The 21,260-nt window shown below is 49.6% G+C and overlaps 1 protein-coding gene across 1 annotated transcript; it reads left to right on the forward strand.

Moving 5' to 3' along the window:
• Positions 1 to 773: 773 nt before the first annotated feature.
• RPL7 (ribosomal protein L7) lies at positions 774 to 13,750 on the forward strand. Its single transcript, XM_088471443.1, has 7 exons — positions 774 to 878; positions 1,651 to 1,753; positions 1,959 to 2,125; positions 2,863 to 3,000; positions 3,819 to 3,928; positions 10,529 to 10,740; positions 13,692 to 13,750. Exons 1-6 carry the CDS (start codon positions 865 to 867, stop codon positions 10,735 to 10,737), a joined length of 741 nt encoding a protein of 246 aa, XP_088327569.1. The 5' UTR covers positions 774 to 864; the 3' UTR covers positions 10,738 to 10,740; positions 13,692 to 13,750.
• Positions 13,751 to 21,260: the final 7,510 nt, after the last annotated feature.

Consider the following 21,260-nt stretch of genomic DNA (forward strand, 5'->3'; position numbering starts at 1 on the left):
ACCGTCTGCTTCATTTTATTATGTTGTTTATTTGTATGATGACCCCCTCACTATACAGTGCTCTGTATTCTGTTGGAACTATAATAATGTGATTTGGGCCTGTGTGATGGCGCTGTGTGATATACACTGTGTTATACGCTGTGTGATATACACTGTGTGTTATACGCTGTGTAATATACACTGTTATACGCTGTGTGATATACTGTGTGATGTGCGCTATGTGATGGCGCTGTTATACACTGTGTGATGTGCGCTGTTATATGCTGTGTGATATACACTGTGTGATGTGCGCTGTGTGATATACAGTGTGATGCGCTGCATACTGGTGTAAAGGGAAGGAAATAAGGCGCCCACCTATTATTATACTACAGAGAGCTCTGTAGCTAGACCACATCTTTCTTAGGGTACTACCAAAGCCTGGGGTTACAGGATACAGGAAAAGGCAGACAGGGCTGGGCCATGGCAGTGCTCACGAAGTGTCTAAAAAATGAGTTCCAAGCCAACATAACAGAAACATATACGCTTTTAAATAACACATCAACAGCACTATGTATAGAAATGAAGTGGCGCCACGTTCAGCAGAAGTCAGTATACAGAACGTTTTGCGAGGATAAAATTATGATCAATAACAAAACAAGTGCAGTGACTGCTGGTACTGGCGCATGACAGGCCGCTGGCTGATGACGTCAGGGTCCTCTCCGTGAAGGGGATTTAGACATTACCATGACGGAGGAGAGCCTGGGACACTTCCGCCCGTCACAGCCATGATTCTACACAGTCTGGCGCGCAGCCTGATGACGTCACGTCGCCGCGCTGTTAAGTTTCAACTGCGCATGCGTGCTGCCCTCTTTTCTGGTGGTGAAGATGGCGGGGACAGAGTGAGTAGTCCGTGGCCTCCGTGTAATCAGCTGTCATCTGCCGGCCATGTCGCCTCTCCGCGCGTCTCCCTTAGCAGCGCCCGTCCCCCAGTGTAGGGGGGACATGCCGCGCACAGTATTGCGCCGGTCGGCTCCAGATTAAGGGGGCGATGTGTGAGCCCGTCCGGCCTGTACTGTGGCCTGGTGGGAGCCGACATCCGGGGAGTCTCTGACTGCCGGCACCGGTCGCTGCTGCCTGCTATGGGTGGCAGTGATGCTGTCCCTGTGTGTGAGCGCTGGCTGTTATAGCTTGCAGCAGTGGCCGGACCTGTGTTCCCCTCAGTCTGCTGAATAAAGTCCTATAACTTTGGTTTTGATCATGGGCTATTCATAAATAAAAGACCTAGGACCGGTGTAGGCAACCTATTCATGCTCTCTAGCTGCTGTAGAACTACACATCCCAGCATGCCCTGCCGCATGTTTAGCATGTCCTAACAGTAAATCTGTAAGGGCATGCTGGGACGTGTAGTGCCACAGGCTGCCTACACTTGAACTAGGAAATGCAGATAGGTCATTTGCTCTATTAAAGTTACTATGGAGAAACCAGTTCCATCTGCTCCTTACAACCACAGTAAAACTTATGGAGGTAGCATGTTGCTGGAGTAATAGTTGTGCTATGTCCTATTTGTGCCGGCCACATAGCTGGTTATTCCGCTGCTAGTATTAGGATTGGGGAAGAATCCATCATCTGTGTATACCTGAGAATCTCACAAATGTATTGTCTAAATTGTAGGGAGAAGAAGCTGCCGTCCGTTCCAGAAAGCCTTTTAAAAAGGCGAAAAGCCTTCGCGGCAGCAAAGGTCCGAAGGGTCAAGCGAATTCTGGCTACAAAAAAGGTGAGCTTGTTTGTCTTTAAATAAGATAATAATGATGTACATATTCCGTCAGTGTTCTGCTGTCATAAATGCTTGGCTGTTTTGTTGCATGTGTTTTTGTAGTGTGAATGTCTGGAGCTACAGTAGGTTTGGGTAACTTGTATATCTAGGTTAGGTTTGTGAATGCACTTTGCTATTTATATCTGGTGTTTTATTTGTAATGCAGGTCCGTAAAGAAAAAAGGAAGATCATCTACAAGCGGGCGGAGGGCTACTATAAGGAATACAGACAAATGGCCAGACGTGAAATTCGCCTTGCCAGAATGGCCCGCAAGGCCGGAAGCTATTATGTCCCTGCTGAGCCTAAGTTGGCATTTGTTATTAGAATCCGAGGGTAAGAGATCATATTGGATGATTCAGTGTAATGATGATCTAATGAGGTATTTAAGGTTTGATTATGTTCATGCAGCTGTTTTTCCTGGTCTTTGTTGCTTCTGTAATACATAAATGACAAGTTACTTTTATTTTCTAACATTAAACATCTGTGGTGGTGCTTAAAGTGGGAGGACCAATCACAGGTCACCATCTCTTGCTCCTGAGTTTCAGCTGGTGCTGAAGGAATTGGAGCTCGGGGAACAAGGGTTGTGTGGACTGGTACCAGCGGGGGTTAGGAAAATATTTTCATAGTATATTGAGCAACTGTTGCGACTGACAGCTTGGGACATTATCCAGAGTTTGTGGCTGTTTGAGGGGGATAGAGACTGTGACCCAGCGAATGATTTATCCCAAATACTAGTGAATAAAACTATTTATATAAATGACTAGTTTAATCGCAAAAAGATCACTTGTAGATGTTGCAAACATAGGAATACTTTTTAATTACCAGATATTTCTTGCATGGGTTTGTTTTTATATACAGTTATGAACTTTGCTTTTAAATCCACATCTGGGTCTCAAACTACTTCTGAAGCAGAAACCCTGTAATAGCTGGAGCCTTATAAGCATTCCGAGCGTGCATTGCATTATGCACTACCTGTTGTGTTGCTCACAGAAAATGTCTTGAACGGAAAGTGCAATGGGTAAAGCAAGAACTTTCCAATCATTTATTTATTTTAATTTTTTTCCCCTCAGCATCAATGGAGTTAGCCCAAAGGTTCGTAAAGTGTTGCAACTCCTCCGACTGCGTCAGATCTTCAATGGCACTTTTGTGAAACTCAACAAGGCTTCTATCAATATGTTGAGATTGGTAGAGCCCTACATTGCCTGGGGGTGAGTATCTGTCTAATAGCAGGAATCTGATCAAGATATTTAAAAATCCTTTTTCCAGCCATAAATTGACAATTCAAGAGTAGTTAATACAGGTTGGTATCTTGCAGCCTTGTGGTCCCTATTTAAAACTGGGTACACACTAGGGATGTGCAGGCTCGGATAGGTTCGAGTTTGCACGTGGAGTTCGGATTTTTCCCTCCAAAAAAACGGAACTCAGAAAGAGGCAAAACGTCATCTTGCACGGACGAACATCATCATTCCTGGACTTGTCCAGGAATGATGATGTTCGTCCGTGCAAGATGACGTTTTGCCTCTTTCTGAGTTCCGTTTTTTTGGAGGGAAAAATCCGAACTCCACGTGCAAACTCGAACCTATCCGAGCCTGCACATCCCTAATACACACTGGATCTTTGCAGTTTCGTAACATCAAATTGCCTACATCGCTCAGTGTGTACCGGCGATAGCGCACTGCGACATTTGCTAGGTTTGATGTGCAGCAGCAACCTGTAGTAAGTTAATGAAGGATGAAACTGTAATCTTTCAGTCGTTCAGTAACTTGTTCAAGTGTGGACGGGCAAGGGCATTTGTTCAGATGTTTGAGCAAATGCCCATCGCTCCAGTGTACCCAGCTTAAATTGTTGGCTAAAAATGGTTGATTGCTTTAATCTGAGATCGCACGTTGTCTGCGGCGAATTCAGCCGTTTAGAGGCATTCAGTACCTCCGGATTTATACTGCTACAAGCCCTCAGTAAGCACTGTGGCTATTTGGTTCTGCCGCTAAATGTATGTTTAATTTTGGGGAACATTTGTGTTCTGTAGTTACCCCAATCTGAAGTCTGTGAAGGAGCTCATCTACAAGCGTGGATACTTGAAGATCAGAAAGCAGCGTATCCCTATGACTGACAACTCTCTGATTGAGAAGCACCTCGGTAAGTTTTAGTAGTGAGGTTAGTATGGCGTAGAGTGAATGCTTTTTTCTGCATTGCATGATCTAAACTGCTTATGGGTGTGAGACATAACACACTACCAGCCCTCTGATGATGGGGTATCTGCAGGAAAGAAGTGCTAGGTACTCTGCTGGTTTTAAAAATGGCAAACAGACCTGCTACAAGAGCTTTATTGGCCTGGACTTTAGATGGCTCTTGTCCACAGGTGTACATTTGAATTCTAGTTGCTACCTGTGCAAATGTCACACTTGTCCAATAAGTATATAGCTGTGTTACTGGAGCATTTATGCTTTGTTTGCTCAATGTTAATGTGTACAAATGCTCTGATCTAGCTATAGTTACTTTATGGCTGGAGTAAAATGTACATTTCTACTTCAGGGTCCATAGGGTATCCACAGGATACCTTGGGGGTATAGGTGTGACGTCAGTCGCAGGGCACCAAAGAGTTAAGCTTTCAGCCTCCCAGGATGCACTAGGTCCCCCTCCTATACCCCGCCCCCAGGCCAAGGCACCTCAGTTTAGTTTGGTGCCCGGCCGGAGTCGGGTGCACCTGTTGGAGTGCGGGCTAGAAGAGCCCCTGAAGCTTTTTCTTCATGCAGCTGTGGCTGCACATCTGGATGAACAGCATGGACAGTCAGTCCTGACGTCCATGCTGTCTTCCCTACACCCCGCCGGTACCAGAACGCCGGTACTGATCCGGGGATGCTGGTGGGCGTCTGGGGTCACAGCTAGCGGTGACCCCAGATGCTCCGGACCATGGCCGGATTCAAGGGGGACAGAGGTAAGCAGCGGGGTCCCGCGGTGGGTCCCCGCTGATCACATGGTCCTAAGTCCCCAGGCAGGGGGCTCCCTGGGGACTGGCTGCAGCGTGGAGCCAGGCGACCAACCTGCGCTTCCACTACCCCCTGGGACAGCGGACCGCAGCAGAGCGGTAGCGCTGCGGCGTCCCAGGGGTTAAATGCATGCCAGGGGAGCGCGCCTTCCCTGTCTCACAGCCGGCGCCTCCCCCGCTGCACACAGCCCTCTCTGCACTGTGCTGACTGGTCCTGTGTCAGCGCTCCTCCCCCAGGCCAGCTTCTCTCTGCTCCTCGGCGGCCATCTTCTCTGCAACGCATGGTGAACGCTGCTGGAAGTCTGGAAGGAAGCATCGTGGTCTGGGTCCCCCCCGCATACCTCTCCTCCGCTGTGGCTCAGGTCTGTGTATGCAGCGCTGTGTCCTACCAGGCCCTGTGTCTGTGTAGTTGAGTGATCAGCGCTGTTAGTGCAGGAATTGTTATTTCTCTGCATTGTATGTGACTGTGCTAGCGCTGCCTGTAATCTTTTCTTCACTAAACTGTCAGCTTTATTACTGTCCCTGTTCTTTCTGCTAAAGCCCTTGCGGTGCGGTGCTGCAGGGTGGTCTCTCGCCTATTTAATACTTAATTGGTGAGAGAGGTCACATACGTGGTGCCATCATGTCTGAAAGTGATTTTCCCCTCCGGCTACAGTGTACCACGTGCAAAGTACCGTTAGCGGAGGGGGAGGGTAGCGCGGAGGGCCTTTGCCGGCAGTGTTGTCCATGGCGCGGCCTATTACGGTTACAGCACCGGTACAGGAGCCGCCCTGGGCTTGTTTCGCTCAGGCGTTAACAGCTTTAGTGGGCCAGTTAGCTCCGCAGCCCGCGTTTACTCCGATGGGTTTGTCCCAGCAGTCTGTGGTGTCGTCACCCATGCAGGGGTTCCCACGACAATTGGTGGTACCCCACAGTCTCCCTATTTCCCCGCTCCCGGGTTCTCAGGAGCCAGCGTGGGTTAACTCCCTGACGAGTTCTTTACAGCACTTGTCGGATGTATTGCAAGGGGAGTCTGTGATGCGGCCTCATAAAAGGCCGGTGGCGTCTCTGTCCGCTCCTTATGAGGATGACGAAGGGACGTCTGATGATGGGGAGATTCTGGATCCTTACGATCAGGAACCTTTCCATACTAAGGACGCTGATGCTAAGTCCAAAGTATATATTCCTGGACTTATTCGGGCGGTCCGCACAGCCTTGGTGATTGAGGACGAAGTTCCCCCAGCGGCTAAATCTAAGTATGCCTTTTTCAAAGATGTGAAGGGCGATGCCACAGTCTTTCCTCTTTCGGGTCAGTTGGTGGACCATTTAGAGGAGGCGTGGAAACAACCTGGCAAAAGATACCAGCCGCAGAGACGCCTGGCGGTGGCTTATCCGTTCGCGGATAATTATTTTGCTAAGTGTGAATCCCCTCCACAGGTGGATTCTCACGTGACCCGTCTTGTCCGTAGTGCCACATTGCCGATGCCATCCATGTCCTCCCTTAAGGATGCTACGGACCGCAAGGTAGAAATCTGCCTGAAGTCCGCTTATTCCCTTGCAGGGGGGGCAGCACGGCCGGCTATGGCCATTTGCTGGGTTGCCAGAGCGATGGAGCGCTGGGCGGATTCATTAGAGGCTTCTTTTGAATCCGACTGTCCGGCCGAACAAGCGGAGTTGATTGGCAATCTCCGTGATTCGGCCACCTACATCAACGAGGCGGCTCTAGACATTAGTACTCTGGTGTCTAGAATTTCTTCAGCAGCGGTAGCTGCTCGTCGCACCTTGTGGCTGCGATCCTGGAAGGCGGACGCAGATCCAAGAAAGGTCTGGAAGCGTTGCCGTTTACCGGAGAAGTTCTCTTCGGTCCGGATCTGGATAAGATTGTGGCCACGCTGGCGGCAGCCAAATCTGCTTGTCTCCCGTCGGCCGCTGCTCCTTCTGGTTCTGGACCATCGTCCTTTCGGTCATCTAGGGCCCAGGGCAGGCCCAAACCACAGTCGTTTCCTCGACAGGCTGGCCCTAAGAAATCGGGCAAGCCCCGGAAACAGGCATGGAGTACCAGACGTCCGGCCCCCAAGCCAGATGACAAGCCTGCGGCCTGACGGTCCGGGTCTCCCCTTGGGGGATCCCAGGGTGGGAGGCCGCCTGCTGCAGTTCTCCCGGTGTTGGTCGTTCACTACGACAGACACTTGGGTTCTGGAGGTGGTCTCTCACGGGTACGCCCTCTCCTTCCGGCACAGACCCCCGGCTCGATTCTTCACCACGGGTCTACCATCAGACCGGAACAAGGCTACGGAGCTGCGGAAGGTATTGCACACTATGCTCCAGGCTGGAGTTATAGTGCCTGTTCCATTCTCCCAGAGGGGCCAGGGTTTCTATTCAAATCTATTTTTGGTACAGAAACCCAATGGGTCATATCGTCCGATTCTCAACCTCAAAGCACTCAACAAGTCTTTGCGGGTCCCGAAGTTTCGGATGGAGACCCTACGGTCCATCATTCTGGCGCTGGAACCTGGGGACTACATGGTGTCATTGGACATACAGGACGCTATGGCGGCTTCTCTGCGGCTGCAAGGAGTCCGCATGTTGCCGTACTTGGACGACCTGTTATTGGTGGCAGGATCTCCAGAGCTCCTGTTACATCACTTGGACCTGACCATTGCACTGCTGCAACGGCACGGCTGGCTAATTAACTGGCAGAAGTCCACTCTAATCCCGTCTCGGAGGATTCTGCATCTTGGAGCCTTATTGGACTCGGGACAGCAAAGGATCTTCGTGACTGAGGACAAGATCTCTGCTTTACAGTCAAGGGTGCGCAGTTGTCTGCACAGCCGCCGGGTGTCCTTACACTCGGCGATGAGGTTACTGGGCTCCATGGTGTCGGTGTTCGACATGGTGGAATACGCCCAGTTTCACTCTAGACCTCTGCAGCACCTGATCCTGTCCAAGTGGAACGGGCTGCCTCAGTCTCTGAAGTTCCAGACGATTGTGCTCACCCCGGAGGTTCGCCTGTCCCTTGCGTGGTGGTTAAAGATGACCCACCTCAACAAGGGACGTCCGTTCTGGGTTCCAAATTGGGTCCTGTTGACAACGGACGCCAGTCTTCGGGGCTGGGGAGCAGTTTCGGGTCCACACTTGTTCCAGGGCAGGTGGACACCGACAGAAGCGGAGCTTCCAATAAATATCTTGGAACTCCGTGCGGTCTTCAATGCTCTCCTGCAGGCACAGCGGTTTCTCCAGGGTCACCCGGTGCAGGTCCAGTCGGACAATGCTACCACCGTGGCCTACATAAACAGGCAAGGAGGAACTCGCAGTCGGGCGGCTCTCGTAGAGGTATCTCGGATCCTGGTTTGGGCGGAGCGCAATCTTCCGGCCATATCAGCGGTCTTCATCCCGGGAGTGCTAAATTGGGAGGCGGACTTTCTAAGTCGCCAGGACGTTCATCCAGGGGAATGGTCCCTGCACCCGGACGTTTTTCAACTACTGGTGGACAGGTGGGGTCTTCCAGAAATCGACCTCATGGCGTCCCGGCACAACAACAAGTTGCCGGTGTACGGGTCTCGCACAAGAGACGAAGGGGCGTCTCTGGTGGATGCTCTGTCCGTCCGGTGGACGTTCAGGTTCGCATACCTGTTCCCTCCGGTCTCCCTTCTTCCACGGGTAATCCGGAAATTCAAACTGGAAGGAGGGACGCTCCTGTTGATAGCTCCCGCGTGGCCCAGACGGCACTGGTTCTCAGACCTTCAGGGTCTGTCCGTGGACAGTCCTCTGCGGTTGCCGCTACGACCGGACCTTCTGTCTCAGGGTCCTTGTCTTCACCCGGACCTGACTCGGCTGTCTTTGGCGGCGTGGCTGTTGAGACGGCCATGCTGAGGTCCTGGGGGTTTGCCAGCTCTATGCTGTGTACCATGTTACGAGCTCGGAAACCGTCTTCCGCGAGGATATACCATCGCGTGTGGCATACGTTCTTCCAGTGGTGTCGACCGAGAGGTTATGCACCGCGGGAGTTTCGTCTGTCTCGGATTCTCGCCTTCCTGCAAGCGGGACTAGATCATGGGCTTCGCCTTGCTTCTTTGAAGGTACAGGTTTCGGCCCTATCTGTCTGGTTTCACCGTAGGATTGCTACAATCCCGGATGTGCGCACCTTTATGCAAGGTGTTCTCCGTATTCAGCCGCCCTTTGTTCCACCTGTGGCGCCTTGGGATTTGGCTGTGGTCCTGAGGACTCTCCAAGGACCGCCGTTTGAACCACTGGGCTCAGTGGATATTAAATGGCTAACAGCTAAGACTGTTTTCCTTCTGGCCGTTGCTTCAGCCAGACGTGTTTCTGAGTTAGGGGCTCTTTCTTGTAGACCCCCTTTCTTGGTTTTTTCATGGGAACAGGGCAGTGCTCCGCACTCGGCCCGAGTTTCTCCCCAAAGTTGTTTCCCAGTTTCAGGTTAACGAGGAAATAGTTGTTCCGGCCTTTAACTCACCGGGTCTTTCCGTGGGTGAGGCCTCTTTGGATGTTGTGCGGGCCTTAAGGACTTATGTGGACCGCACTTCTTTGTTTAGGAAGTCGGACGCTTTGTTGTCCTCTATGGCTTCTGTAAAAAGGGTTGGCCTGCTTCAAAGCAAACTTTGGCAGCCTGGATCCGTATGGCTATTTCTGAAGCTTATCTTCATGAAGGCCTACCGGTCCCTCCTTCTCTGAAGGCTCATTCCACTAGGTCTGTGGGTCCTTCGTGGGCAGCTTGACGTGGTGCCTCGGCAGTTCAGATCTGCAAGGCTGCTACGTGGTCTTCTGTCCATACCTTCGTGAGGTATTACAGGTTTGACACCTTCGCCTCTCAGGATGCTTCCTTCGGGCGGCGGATTCTCCTTTCTGCACAGGAGCGTCCCCACCCTTAAAGGATACTGCTTTGGGACATCCCCAAGGTATCCTGTGGATACCCTATGGACCCTGAAGTAGAAAATATGAGATATGGTAAGAACTTACCCTTGTTATCTCTATTTCTACGAAGTCCATAGGGTTCCACAGGACTCCCGCCCTGTCGCACCTGTGCTGCAGATGGGCTTTGCTCTGGTCACCGGTTTTCCGTCTCCCTCTGGTGAGAATGTGATTCTTGTATGTGTCCAGATCTTTGTTCTCTCTCTTCCTTCTCCTCCTCCGGCCTATGGCTTGGTAACTAACTGAGGTGCCTTGGCCTGGGGGCGGGGTATAGGAGGGGGACCTAGTGCATCCTGGGAGGCTGAAAGCTTAACTCTTTGGTGCCCTGCGACTGACGTCACACCTATACCCCCAAGGTATCCTGTGGAACCCTATGGACTTCGTAGAAATAGAGATAACAAGGGTAAGTTCTTACCATATCTCATATTTTCTATAACAAATCTAAAGTGGTTTCTTCGTAGTGCATTAATTGGCTATCTGTGCTAATCTTGACCATGCTACAGCCTTGTAGTGACAGTCGGACAGTTGTTTTTTTTTTTTAAACTGCAGAAATACAGTGATCATTATTTGTTATATTTTAGGCTTCAGTTGTTTCGGTCTTTCAGAAAGTAAACAATAATTTAATTTTTTGATGCTACTGAAACTGCCTTTTGTCATTGCTGCAAGTGCTTTTTAATCTCCCCAAAGAAGGTGGTTACTGAAGTACTGAAGACCCATGGAAAAAAAGCTTTACAATGATTTAGTTTTGAATTAAGTGATTTTATATTTTACTGTTTTATATACTACGACTTGTAACACATTAGCGGATGGTCTGCTAACCTGAATGTTTTACTCGTTAATAGGCAGGCGTGGCATAATCTGTGTTGAAGATCTGATCCATGAGATTTACACTGTTGGCAAAAACTTCAAATCCGCAAACAACTTTCTCTGGCCCTTCAAGCTGTCTTCTCCCAGGGGTGGCATGAAGAAGAAAACTACACACTTCGTGGAAGGTGGTGATGCCGGAAACCGGGAGGACCAGATCAACAGACTGATCCGGAAGATGAACTAAAAGGTGACCTAGATAGTGGTTGAAATTGGCAATTAGACATATTCATCTGAATTTGTAGTCAAAGAATACTGCAATGGTGTAAATACATGGGTGACTCACTTTGCTATCTGGAAGTAAAATTGAGTGTTCAACATTTTTATTTTGTTGTGGTGGTTGGGATTTAGGTTCCCCCTTCTGTTCCCCTCATTTTTAATCTAAGTGCTCCTTGTGTAGATTTGTTTACTAAATGGCCGGTAAACTCCCGTCGCCTTAAACTGTTGTGCAGAGCTATGGCAAAGATCCCTGCTGGGGTAACATTGTGACAGTCTTCAACCTGGGTTTGACAGCCACACCTGTGCACGCTCCTACAGACCAGAATGGCATTTGCAGGGATTGTGATGGTTTATAATAGTCACTCTAAAGCAGATTAATCTTCCCAAAACAGCCAGACTCTGGGAGTCCTGCCATCTTTGTTGCCATTCTTCAGTTAGAAAGAGAACGGGGCTGCCATGCTGGACGTCCAGACGAAGATGGTCCTCCTGTGTCTATATTAACAATGTTGCCACCAGCAGATCCTGCCTTTCAGTATTGGGGCTTCACACCTTTGCCGCAGAGAATGAGTGGGGCTTGTCATCCGCTTATACTTTAAAACTGTGGATGATGAGTCCCACTCGTCCTTGTCATGAACTGATCAATAAAATTGTAAAACTGAATTTACTGGTGCTTTATAAATAAAGGTCTTTATAATTGTGGTTCTCCAGTCCCCAAATACCACTAAAGCTGGCCACAACCTGTCTTTTCAAAAGAGACAACATGGCTGGTTGGAATGAAAATCTGGTAATGTAAAAGATAAAATTACCATTTGCTTCCAAATGCAGGAAAAACGAACAAACAGTTCAGACAAGTTGGTTAAAATCCATTTGATTTAACTTAATTTATCTGAACAACCATTCTTGTCTATTTTCAGATTTTTTGGGAGCATATGGTTGATTGCATTTGCTCCCATTCATTACTAGATTTTCATTCCAAACAGCCAAATAGTGGGCCTATGAATTAATTGCTGACCTGTCGTGATTAATTATCCCATTTCTGGCAGATATTTTAATTAATGAAATAATCCTGCTATGTACCAATTGAAACTCTCAGGGACAGCGGTTGTGATAACAGCTTTCCCTGCGAGTTACATACCCGGCATTTTTAAAGACTCCAAGGGAATGTGACGCTGCATTTAAGCAGTGTGTAAGTTGCCGCCACTGGCTGGAGGCTGCCGTACAGGGATCAGAAGAGCTATCTCCTGCTTGCAAGCTTCCATAGGCTTAAAGAGGTTTACACCATATGGAGATTGCTTGCTTTTTGGAGTTTGATACATAGGTGTCAGATCATAGTACCCATTGATGATAATGGGGACTATGATCTGCAGTGCTAATTGGCATTCTGCAGGAGATTTTTGGTGATATCTCCTGCATTAGGCTATTAGTATATGCCAACAAACCATAAAATTATGCGGAAATTGTAGTTTCAACATAATTTTATGAAAAAAAAACCTTGATAAATAGTCCTCTTGGGGTGTGGCGAATGTAACAGGTCATTCTGTGGATTTCTATAATCATGCACAGGTGTGGTAATTTGTTTTGCTGGGATAGTAATTACACCACCTGCTTCCACAGACATCCTCTAAACATTGCCTGTTGGAAAAACAAGGGTTGAGATTGAGAACTGTTTTGTTGGCTGCAGAAGGGGGACATGGCACTGCATGTTACCAGTCATTATCAGTTACTTGAATAGTGTTGGTCTGGATGAATGAGGTCTACATGCAGCAAGTGTTTGAGCACAGTGGGCAGCACATTGTCATGCTGCATGAGGGACCACCTTCTCTTACTCAGCGGGCAGTTTCTCTGACAAATTTCCTATGTGGATTGCTATACAGAATCGGTGGCATCACAGTAACTGACTTTGGGCCTGATTCAGACCCGTTCGCGAGCGCTGTGCGCTCGCAACCGGGTCGATGGTGGGCCAGTGCACATGCGCACGACTGAGTCTGCTCTGTCGTGAGCATGTGCGAGACCCGGATAGCGGCGGCCAATCCTGTTTGAGCCGAAAGCTCTCTGGGGCTTGCGGCCATGAGACCCTACCACAAGGGTCTCGTCACAAGCCCGATGGTTGCGATGGTCTTGACCATCGCGACCAACATCCTGCCCGCTCGCATTAGCTGTGGGTGGCAACCCACAGCAATGCGAGTGGCCAGGAGGCCGCTCCATAAAAAAACCAAAATGCCCTGATTCAGAGTGAGCGCTCTGTCAGAGCGTCCGCCTCTGAATCAGGGCCTCTGTTCTCTACTGTCCTGATTTCATTTAGGTGAAAGAGTAATCTAAATATGTGGCATGAGCTTCAGCTATCTGCAGCAGTGTTAAAGCTTGACCGAGCTGCAGTGGAAAAGTGACCTCACCAATGAGCAATTCAAATTAAGTTTTACATCCAGGTGTCAATCTATGAATAAAAAATAGGGATGGTAAATATCACACCAAAAGCACATGTCATTGGAAGACAAATGAAATCCAGGATTATGTGCCCTAAATTTCAAATAAACTTTAAATAAAGTAACATTACGGTCTTCAGTTGTGTAAAGGTGGGTACACACTGTACTGCGTTGCGCTCCAGCAATGCAGTGAAACGGTAAGTTGCACAAGGTGTCTCATGTAACGTTATGTGCTGCATAGAACGGCACGTGTCGTTCATTGCATCATGTTCAACTGATTGGACATACACACTACAGTAGTTATAAGATATATTGTTCTGATCTGTGTCAGAGTGATATAACGAACATTGTATAGTACAGAGTTTTAGCCTTGGTAGAGAATGTAATTTGCAGAATGATTACACTTGCAGCTTACCTTTTGGTAGGCAGTTTCCAGTCACACATTTGCTTTTATGTAAAGGGTTTTCCTATGTGTCTTACTTTTATTTATTTTTTCTAGGTTTCCCATTGATGCTTCCCACTCTGGCCTGTTAATAATAAAATCCAGTTACAAAACAAGCTTGGTCCTGGTCGTCTATCTGAGATGTGGTGACTTCATGTGATCTCAGTGTTGCCACTTGTGGCTATTTCCTGTGAGCTGGGAGTCCTGATTGTTCTCACAATGTCAACTGCGTTGTGTTTTATTTTTAGTTTAATCCTCTTTAAGGTTGTTTTTATTAGACCAGAAAGACAAACTTAATTTTTGGTGTAAATTAAAATTGTAGTCCAGTTAATTTGAAGGTGAAAACTTATCATTTAGTCTCTGTCACTATAGGATCTTCCTTGTTGTAAGCCTGAAAATACCAGCTTTGCTGTTGTGGCCACTGGAGGAGTTTAGTTGTTAATTGGATAGTGTCCTGTTCTTTTCCCCGACTGCTGTTTGCAATGTAAATTCACTATATGCTAAGGGGCAGAGATTAAAGGGATTAAGTACTGGTTTCAGTTTGCTGTGACGCCAATACTACATCAGCAGGGACTTGTACTCATGCATGTATAATGGGCTAGCACATATCCTTGCTGTTCTTGGTTGTACGTCCACTCTTGTTACCTACATGTTCCTATGCTGGGTGACTGCTGCCCATTGCTGAGGAGAGACATACTGTACACACTTGTTCACTGCTACAAGTCTTAAAACTGATCTAGAGGTGTAACCAAATCCCCTTGGGTACGGCAGCAATTACAAAAGACCTCATATGTCACATTTAACAGAAATTGGTTAAATGTGGTAATTCAGCTGCTGCGCAAAGTGCTTGACATTAGACACTAGGCTATATTACCCAGCATGCCAAACACAACAGATAAGCTTTTATTACGATGGATAAACCTATTTGACAGACAGATTCACTGAAAAGACTGTCATTCAGCTCTAATGTTCATCTGACCGTGTGTATGCTCCGATTGGTAAAATCGTTCAAAGTTTTGAATGATTTTTGACTGCATTAAAATGAATGGAATCGTCCAAGTCTGACTGCAAACACATCAGATATCGTTATCTGACCATCAGGAACGTGCATCGTTCATCGTCCAGGCATGTCACATATGTCAGATTTTACTTCAGATATGAACGACTTTTAAATTATCATTCAGATCTAAAGGAAAAATCTGACGGTGTGTATGCACCATTAGCTGTATTATTGCTAGCTAGCAGTTTGAGTTGTCTATAGCCCATGTCCCCTGCAGCTGGTTACCAGTTCATGGAGCAAGATCCCTGCAGAAACACATTCAACAGCCTTCACGAAAGCAGTAATTAAAAAATAACCTATGGATCAGGTTGTGCAAAATGTCAGATTTCATTCATCTTCTTTCTGTAGTGTTTCGGCATGACAGTACACAGGGCTTTACTGGTCTACACACTTTTTTTTGTAGTGTTATATTACGAAAATGACTTTGAATGGAGGGACACACAACGTTTTCTCCCAGCAATTAGGTTCTTTGCTGAGCCCCCATTTATGTGCTGTCTCAGCTCCCCCTATGTGCCAGCTCATGGCACCTTTTATGTAACTTACCTCTCCAAAATTTCCTCCTGCCAAATGTCTCCTGGTCTGTGTCCAAGTCCTGTCTCCCTCAGCCGCAGCCACCAGTTCTGTGCACGTTGCAGCAGTCTGCACTGACACCGTCATGTGTAGCTGTAGGAGGGAACAGGCCAGGCATTGAAGTCACCGGGCCTCGCTCCATGCTCAAAGCATTTACTAACTCTAGCCGGGGGCTGTGGCCTGTGCTTGGCCGCCCCTGGTCTACAGTGTGACATTTACTATAGCTAAGAATGACAAATAAACATTGCACTAATGAGGCAAGTTCAGTGTGAAATGGTACAATGGTTGGTTTTGCCATTTAAATTTGTTCTGCTTTAAATCTGAAGCTAAGAATGCAGGAGTCACGCTGCTGTTGATAACTAGGACCCTATTACATAACCTCCACAGGCTGATAACAGGACCCTATTACATAAACCCCCACAGCCTCCATACTTAAACCCCATTGATGGTTTGGGATGAACTGAAAAGAAGGGTGAAAGCAGGGCAGCCTGCAAGCACAACACATTTGTGAGAACTTCTGCAACAGTGTTAGGGATAACTTCCTAGATCTAGACCAGTGGTTCCCAAACTCTGTCCCCAAGGCACAGTCCATGTTTTCAGGCTATCCATACTTAAGCACAGGTGATTTAATTAGTACCTCAGTCAGTTTGATACCATCTATGCACAGGCATGGATATCCTTAAAACCTGGACTGTTAGGGTGCCTAGAGGACCAAGTTTGGGGACCCCTGACCTAGACAATATTTGATTTTCATTGTAGAAAGAATGCCACAAGTGGGTGTGGGGGTTATATCTGCTGAAGGTGGCTACTTTGATTACTCAAATTGATTACATTTTGTTAAAAAAATGATTCTATGATTCCTTTCTCCAATCGTTTATTTCTACTTCAGGGTCCATAGGGGGGTCCACAGGGTTGACCTCGGGGTTTCGCTGGATCTGGATCCACGGGCACCACGCAGTTAAAGCTTTTACTGCTGCTCCCAGGATGCACTTGGGTCCATCCTCCTCTATACCCCGCCCCCGAGCCACAGGCGCCTCAGTTTGAGTTGGTGCCCGGCCGGACTCTGGGTCACCCTGCGCAGGGGGGCTGCAGGAGCAGCCCCCAAAAGCTTTTTATTAAAAAAAAAAAAAAAAAGATAAGAGCCTGTTAGGTTTTGATTTTTAACAGGGGCTCTTCAGTGGCAGCGAAGGGCTGTCTGTACAGACGCCCACGCTGCCGCTCTTACTCCCCGCTGGCGCCGCCACGCCAGTATCGCACTGGGGATCACGGCGGGAGGCCAGAGTCCGTACTAGCTGGACTCTGGGGACCTCCCTGGACTGCTGCCGGAGTCCCCGAGGACAAGGTAAGCCGCGAGTTGCCGATTAGCGGCGGCTCGCGGGTCTTACTAGGAATGCAGTCCTTTGCCCCCGGTTCTAGGGGACAGACCGGGGGCTGCTAGCGGTGGCGGCGGGCTCCCCCTCTGCGGAGGTATACCCCGTGAGACCGCTAGACCACCAGGGATTTCACATGGCAAGCGGGAAGCCGGCAGCCCTGGGCTTAATAGCTAGCCAGGGGAGGAAGCCTTCCCTGTTTAGCGGCTCCTCAGCTCAGCGCACCTTTCAGCACGTAGTCTGGCGTCGCTGAGCTGCAGTTACTCGGCCACTTCTCCTCTGGGGGCCATTTTATATGTGGCAGCGCAGATACTCTCAGGGAGCATGCGGACTGGTCCCCCTGTGTACCTCTCCCCCGATCAAGGTCAGTGTACACAGCGCTATAGCCCTCCCAGACACTGAATCTGGGAGGTTGATTGTAGTGGAAAGGTGCAGTGAGTATATCTTCTCTGCATTGTATGTGACTTTTGCTAGTGCTGCCTGTCTGTACTTATTTCTACTTACTGTCTGCTTATACCTATCCCTTTACTTCTACAAGCCCTACAGGTGTGTGGGGGAGGGGCGTTTCTACTGACCTCACCTATTGAGGTCCGTCACATACAGTTGTGTGCTACACAGTACCATATTGTGGGCTGTTGTTCAGCACACTGGTGAGTGCGCTTGATTCGGCTCTGTTGCCAGATATATTTATATAATATATTTCTTCATGTCGGACGAGGAGATTGAGCACTCCGTGGCTCCGGTGTTGGTCTCCTGCGGACGCTGTTCTGCAGGAGTGGATAGGGCGGAATTGTCACAGGATGGCCTGTGTAAACTGTGCCAGGTGGTTCCTGGCCCATCAAAACCTCCTATGACGCAGGAACCACCATGGGCGATGTTTTCTCAGGTGCTGGTGTCTATTGTGGACCGTCTGTCGGTTCCGACTACTGTACCTACTAGGGCGTTGCCCCACCAGGCCGTCCCCCATTCCCCGGGTGTCCCGCAATTATTGCGCAGCCCCCCCGGGTCTCAGTCTGTTGGTCCTTATGCGGGGTTACCTATGTATATACAGGCTTCCCCTGTGACGCAGCAGTCTGTGGTGCCCATCCAGGCCCCTGTGGCGGCTCCTCCACCCTGGGTGGATGTGCTCTGCAACTCCGTACAAAATTTGGCGGCCGCATCTTCGGCCTTTCAGTCAATGTTGCAGAATGACATGCCATCTAGGGTGTCAAAACGCACTCTAATGGCAAAGGCGCCGCATGTATCGGACTCCGAGGGGTCCTCAGATGATGGGGAGGTTCATGATGACACTGACTGACACATCGGTCCAGGAAGTGGATTCCAAGTCGTCCATTAATGTGCGAGCGCTGGTTAGGGCGGTGCAAGCTATTCTAATAGAGGCTGAGGCACCAGCTCCTAAGTCGAAGTATCCTAGTTTAAAAAAAACTAAGGTGGCTTCTGCTGTGTTTCCCCTGTCTAATCAGTTGACGGATCATATGGCGGTGGCTTGGCAGGCGCCCAGTAAGAGATTTCTACCTCAGAAGTGGTTGGCTTCTAATTACCCCTTTCCTGAGGCACATTGTAAAAAAATGGGAAACTCCACTTGCGGTGGATTCCCACGTCACCCGTTTAATAAGGAGCGCTACTTTGCCATTACCGTCTATATCCTCGCTGAAGGATCCCACGGACAGGAAAGTTGAGACTTGCTTAAAGTCCATTTACTCCGTCTCGGGCAGTGGCCCGACCGTCCATGGCTAACTCCTGGTTGGCCAAGGCCATTGAGGGTTGGGCCAACGCATTAGAGGATACCTTTCCGGACGACGCTCCGGATGTCCAGAGGACGTTGTTAGGTCAGATGAGGGACGCTGCTTCCTACATTGGAGAAGCCTCTTTGGATGCTAGTCTGCTGACCTCTCGAGTATCGGTTGCAGCAGTGTCTGCCCGCCGATCCTTACGGCTGAGGTCCTGGAGAGCGGACTCCGATTCAAAGGAAGGCCTGGAGGCCTTACCTTTCAATGGAGAATTGCTATTCGGTCCGGACTTGGACAAAATAGTGCATACCCTGGCTAAATCCAAGTCCGCTTTCCTCCCTTCAGCGCCGGCCACGGTCCAGAGCTCGGCCTTTCGTTCATTTCGGGTTCAGGGTAAAGCAAAAGGTCAGTCCTTCCCGAGGCAGTCGGCGGCTAAGACCGCCTCTAAACCCAAGAAGCAAGCCTGGAGTGCTCGGTGCCCATCTTCCAAGCAGGAGGATAAACCTGCGGCCTGATGGGACGGGCTTCCCTCTGGGGGACCTCAGAGTGGGAGGCCGACTTCTCCAATTCGCCCAGTGTTGGCACAATACCACCACGGATGCCTGGGTTCGAGAAGTAGTCTCTCGGGTACGCCCTGTCTTTTTGGGTCAGGCCGTCCCACCAGTTTTTTTGCACGAGTCCTTCTCTGGACAAGACCAAAGCTTCCCAGATTCAGGTGGCTATACAATCCTTGCTACAAGCAGGGGTCATTGTTCCCGTTCCGCAGTCTCAACGCGGGACGGGATACTATTCTACTCTGTTTCTGGTACAGAAGCCCAATGGTTCTCATCGCCCTTTCCTGAATTTGAAGTCTCTGAACAAATACCTCAGAGTTCCCAAGTTCAGGATGGAAACGTTACGTTCCATCATTCTGGCGATCATATGGTCTCCCTGGATATCCAGGACGCCTATCTCCACGTGCCCATAGCATCGGCACACCAGCGGTATCTGAGGTTTGTTATCCTGCAACATCACTACCAGTTTCGGGCGTTGCCTTTTGGCCTTTCCACGGCTCCGAGGGTGTTCAAAAAGGTGATGGCAATTATGGCCGCCCACCTTTGTGGCCAGGGTATACGGCTGCTGCCATATCTGGACGATCTTCTGCTGGCGAGCTCCCCGGAGGTACTTCGACATTTCCACCTGACCATTGCTTGTCTTCAGGCACACGGGTGGTTGATAAATTGGAAGAAGTCATCTCTGATCCCATCACAACGGATGGTTCATTTGGGAGCCCTTCTGGATTCTCGTCAGCAAAGGATTTTTCCTGACTCCGGAAAAGGTGTCTTCCCTACAACTGTGGATACACAGTTGCCGGAGCAGTGCCAGGGGGTCGATACACTCGGCCATGAGAGTCCTAGGGTCCATGGTGTCAGCATTCGACATGGTGGAATTTGCCCAGTTCCATTCCAGGCCCCTGCAGGGGCAGATTCTATGGGAATGGAACGGGTTACCTCACCGGATCCGATCCCAGACACTGGTCTTGTCCTCGGAAGTGCGCCAGTCTCTACCTTGGTGGCTTCAGCCAGCTCATCTCATCGACGGTCGCCCCTTTTGGATCCTGGACTGGGTTCTGCTCACAACAGATGCCAGTCTCCGGGGTTGGGGGGCAGTGACCGGCTCGTTGTCTCTTCAGGGCCGTTGGTCTGCGGAGGAAGCAGTTCTTACCATAAACGTGCTGGAACTGCGGGCCGTGTACAGGGCTCTGCTGTCGTCAGGCACCGCTCTTCACGGAAGGGCAGTTCAGGTGCATTCCGACAACGCCACCATGGTGGCGTACATCAATCACCAGGGAGGAACTCGCAGTCGAGCTGCGATGTCGGAGGTGTCTCAGATCCTCGCTTGGGCGGAGTGCCACCTTCCAGCAATCTCGGCAGTCTTCATCCCGGGAGTCCTCAATTGGGAGGCAGACTTCCTCAGCCGTCAGGACGTGCATCCCGGGGAATGGTCGCTTCACCCAGAGGTGTTTCAACTTCTCGTGGACAAATGGGGACTGCCGGAGTTGGGCCTGATGGCCTCCCGTCACAATTACAAGTTACCCCTGTACGGCTCAAGGACAAGGGACGCAGGCGCAAGCCTGGTGGACGCGCAGTCGGTGAAATGGACATTTCACCTAGCGTACCTTATCCCTCCGATCTCTGCTCCCTCGGGTACTAAGAAATATCAAACAGGACGGGGGCACGTTCCTGCTGGTGGCTCCAGTGTGGCCCAGACGTCCTTGGTACTCCGATCTCAGGAGCTTGTCCGTCGATGCCCCGTTCCTTCTACCTCAGCGTCGGCACCTGCTGTCTCAGGGGCCTTGCCTTAACCCAGATCTGGGTTGGCTGTCTTTGACAGCGTGGCTCTTGAGACAGCCGTCTTAAGGTCCCGGGGCTTTTCAAGCTCTGTCATCAGTACCATTATGAGGGTGCGTAAACCTGCCTCTGCACGGATTTACCATAGAGTGTGGCACACTTACTTTCAGTGGTGTGAGTCCAGAAACTTTGATCCTCAGGTGTTCAGGGTTTCTAGGATTTTGGCATTTCTGCAGTCAGGTCTTGACCTGGGCTTACGTCTTGCTTCCCTGAAGGTTCATGTATCGGCTCTGTGTGGTTCCAACGTAGAATCGCTACACTGCCTGACGTTCACACCTTTTTCGAGGGTGTTCTTAGAATCCAGCCTCCCTTTGTGGCTCCAGTGGCTCTGTGGGACTTGGCGGTGGTTCTTTGGGTCCTGCAGGGACCTCCTTTTGAGTCTGTAGACCTCAAGTGGTTAACACTTAAGACTGTGTTTCTCCTGGCAATTGCTTCAGCCAGGAGGGTATCCGAGTTGGGGGCACTTTCCTGTAGTCCCCCCCCCCCCCCCCTTCTTAATTTTTCAC

The sequence above is a fragment of the Taudactylus pleione genome, unplaced genomic scaffold (genome assembly GCF_031769625.1).
Source record: "Taudactylus pleione unplaced genomic scaffold, aTauple2 ptg000114l, whole genome shotgun sequence".
Classification (NCBI taxonomy): Eukaryota; Metazoa; Chordata; class Amphibia; order Anura; family Myobatrachidae; genus Taudactylus; species Taudactylus pleione.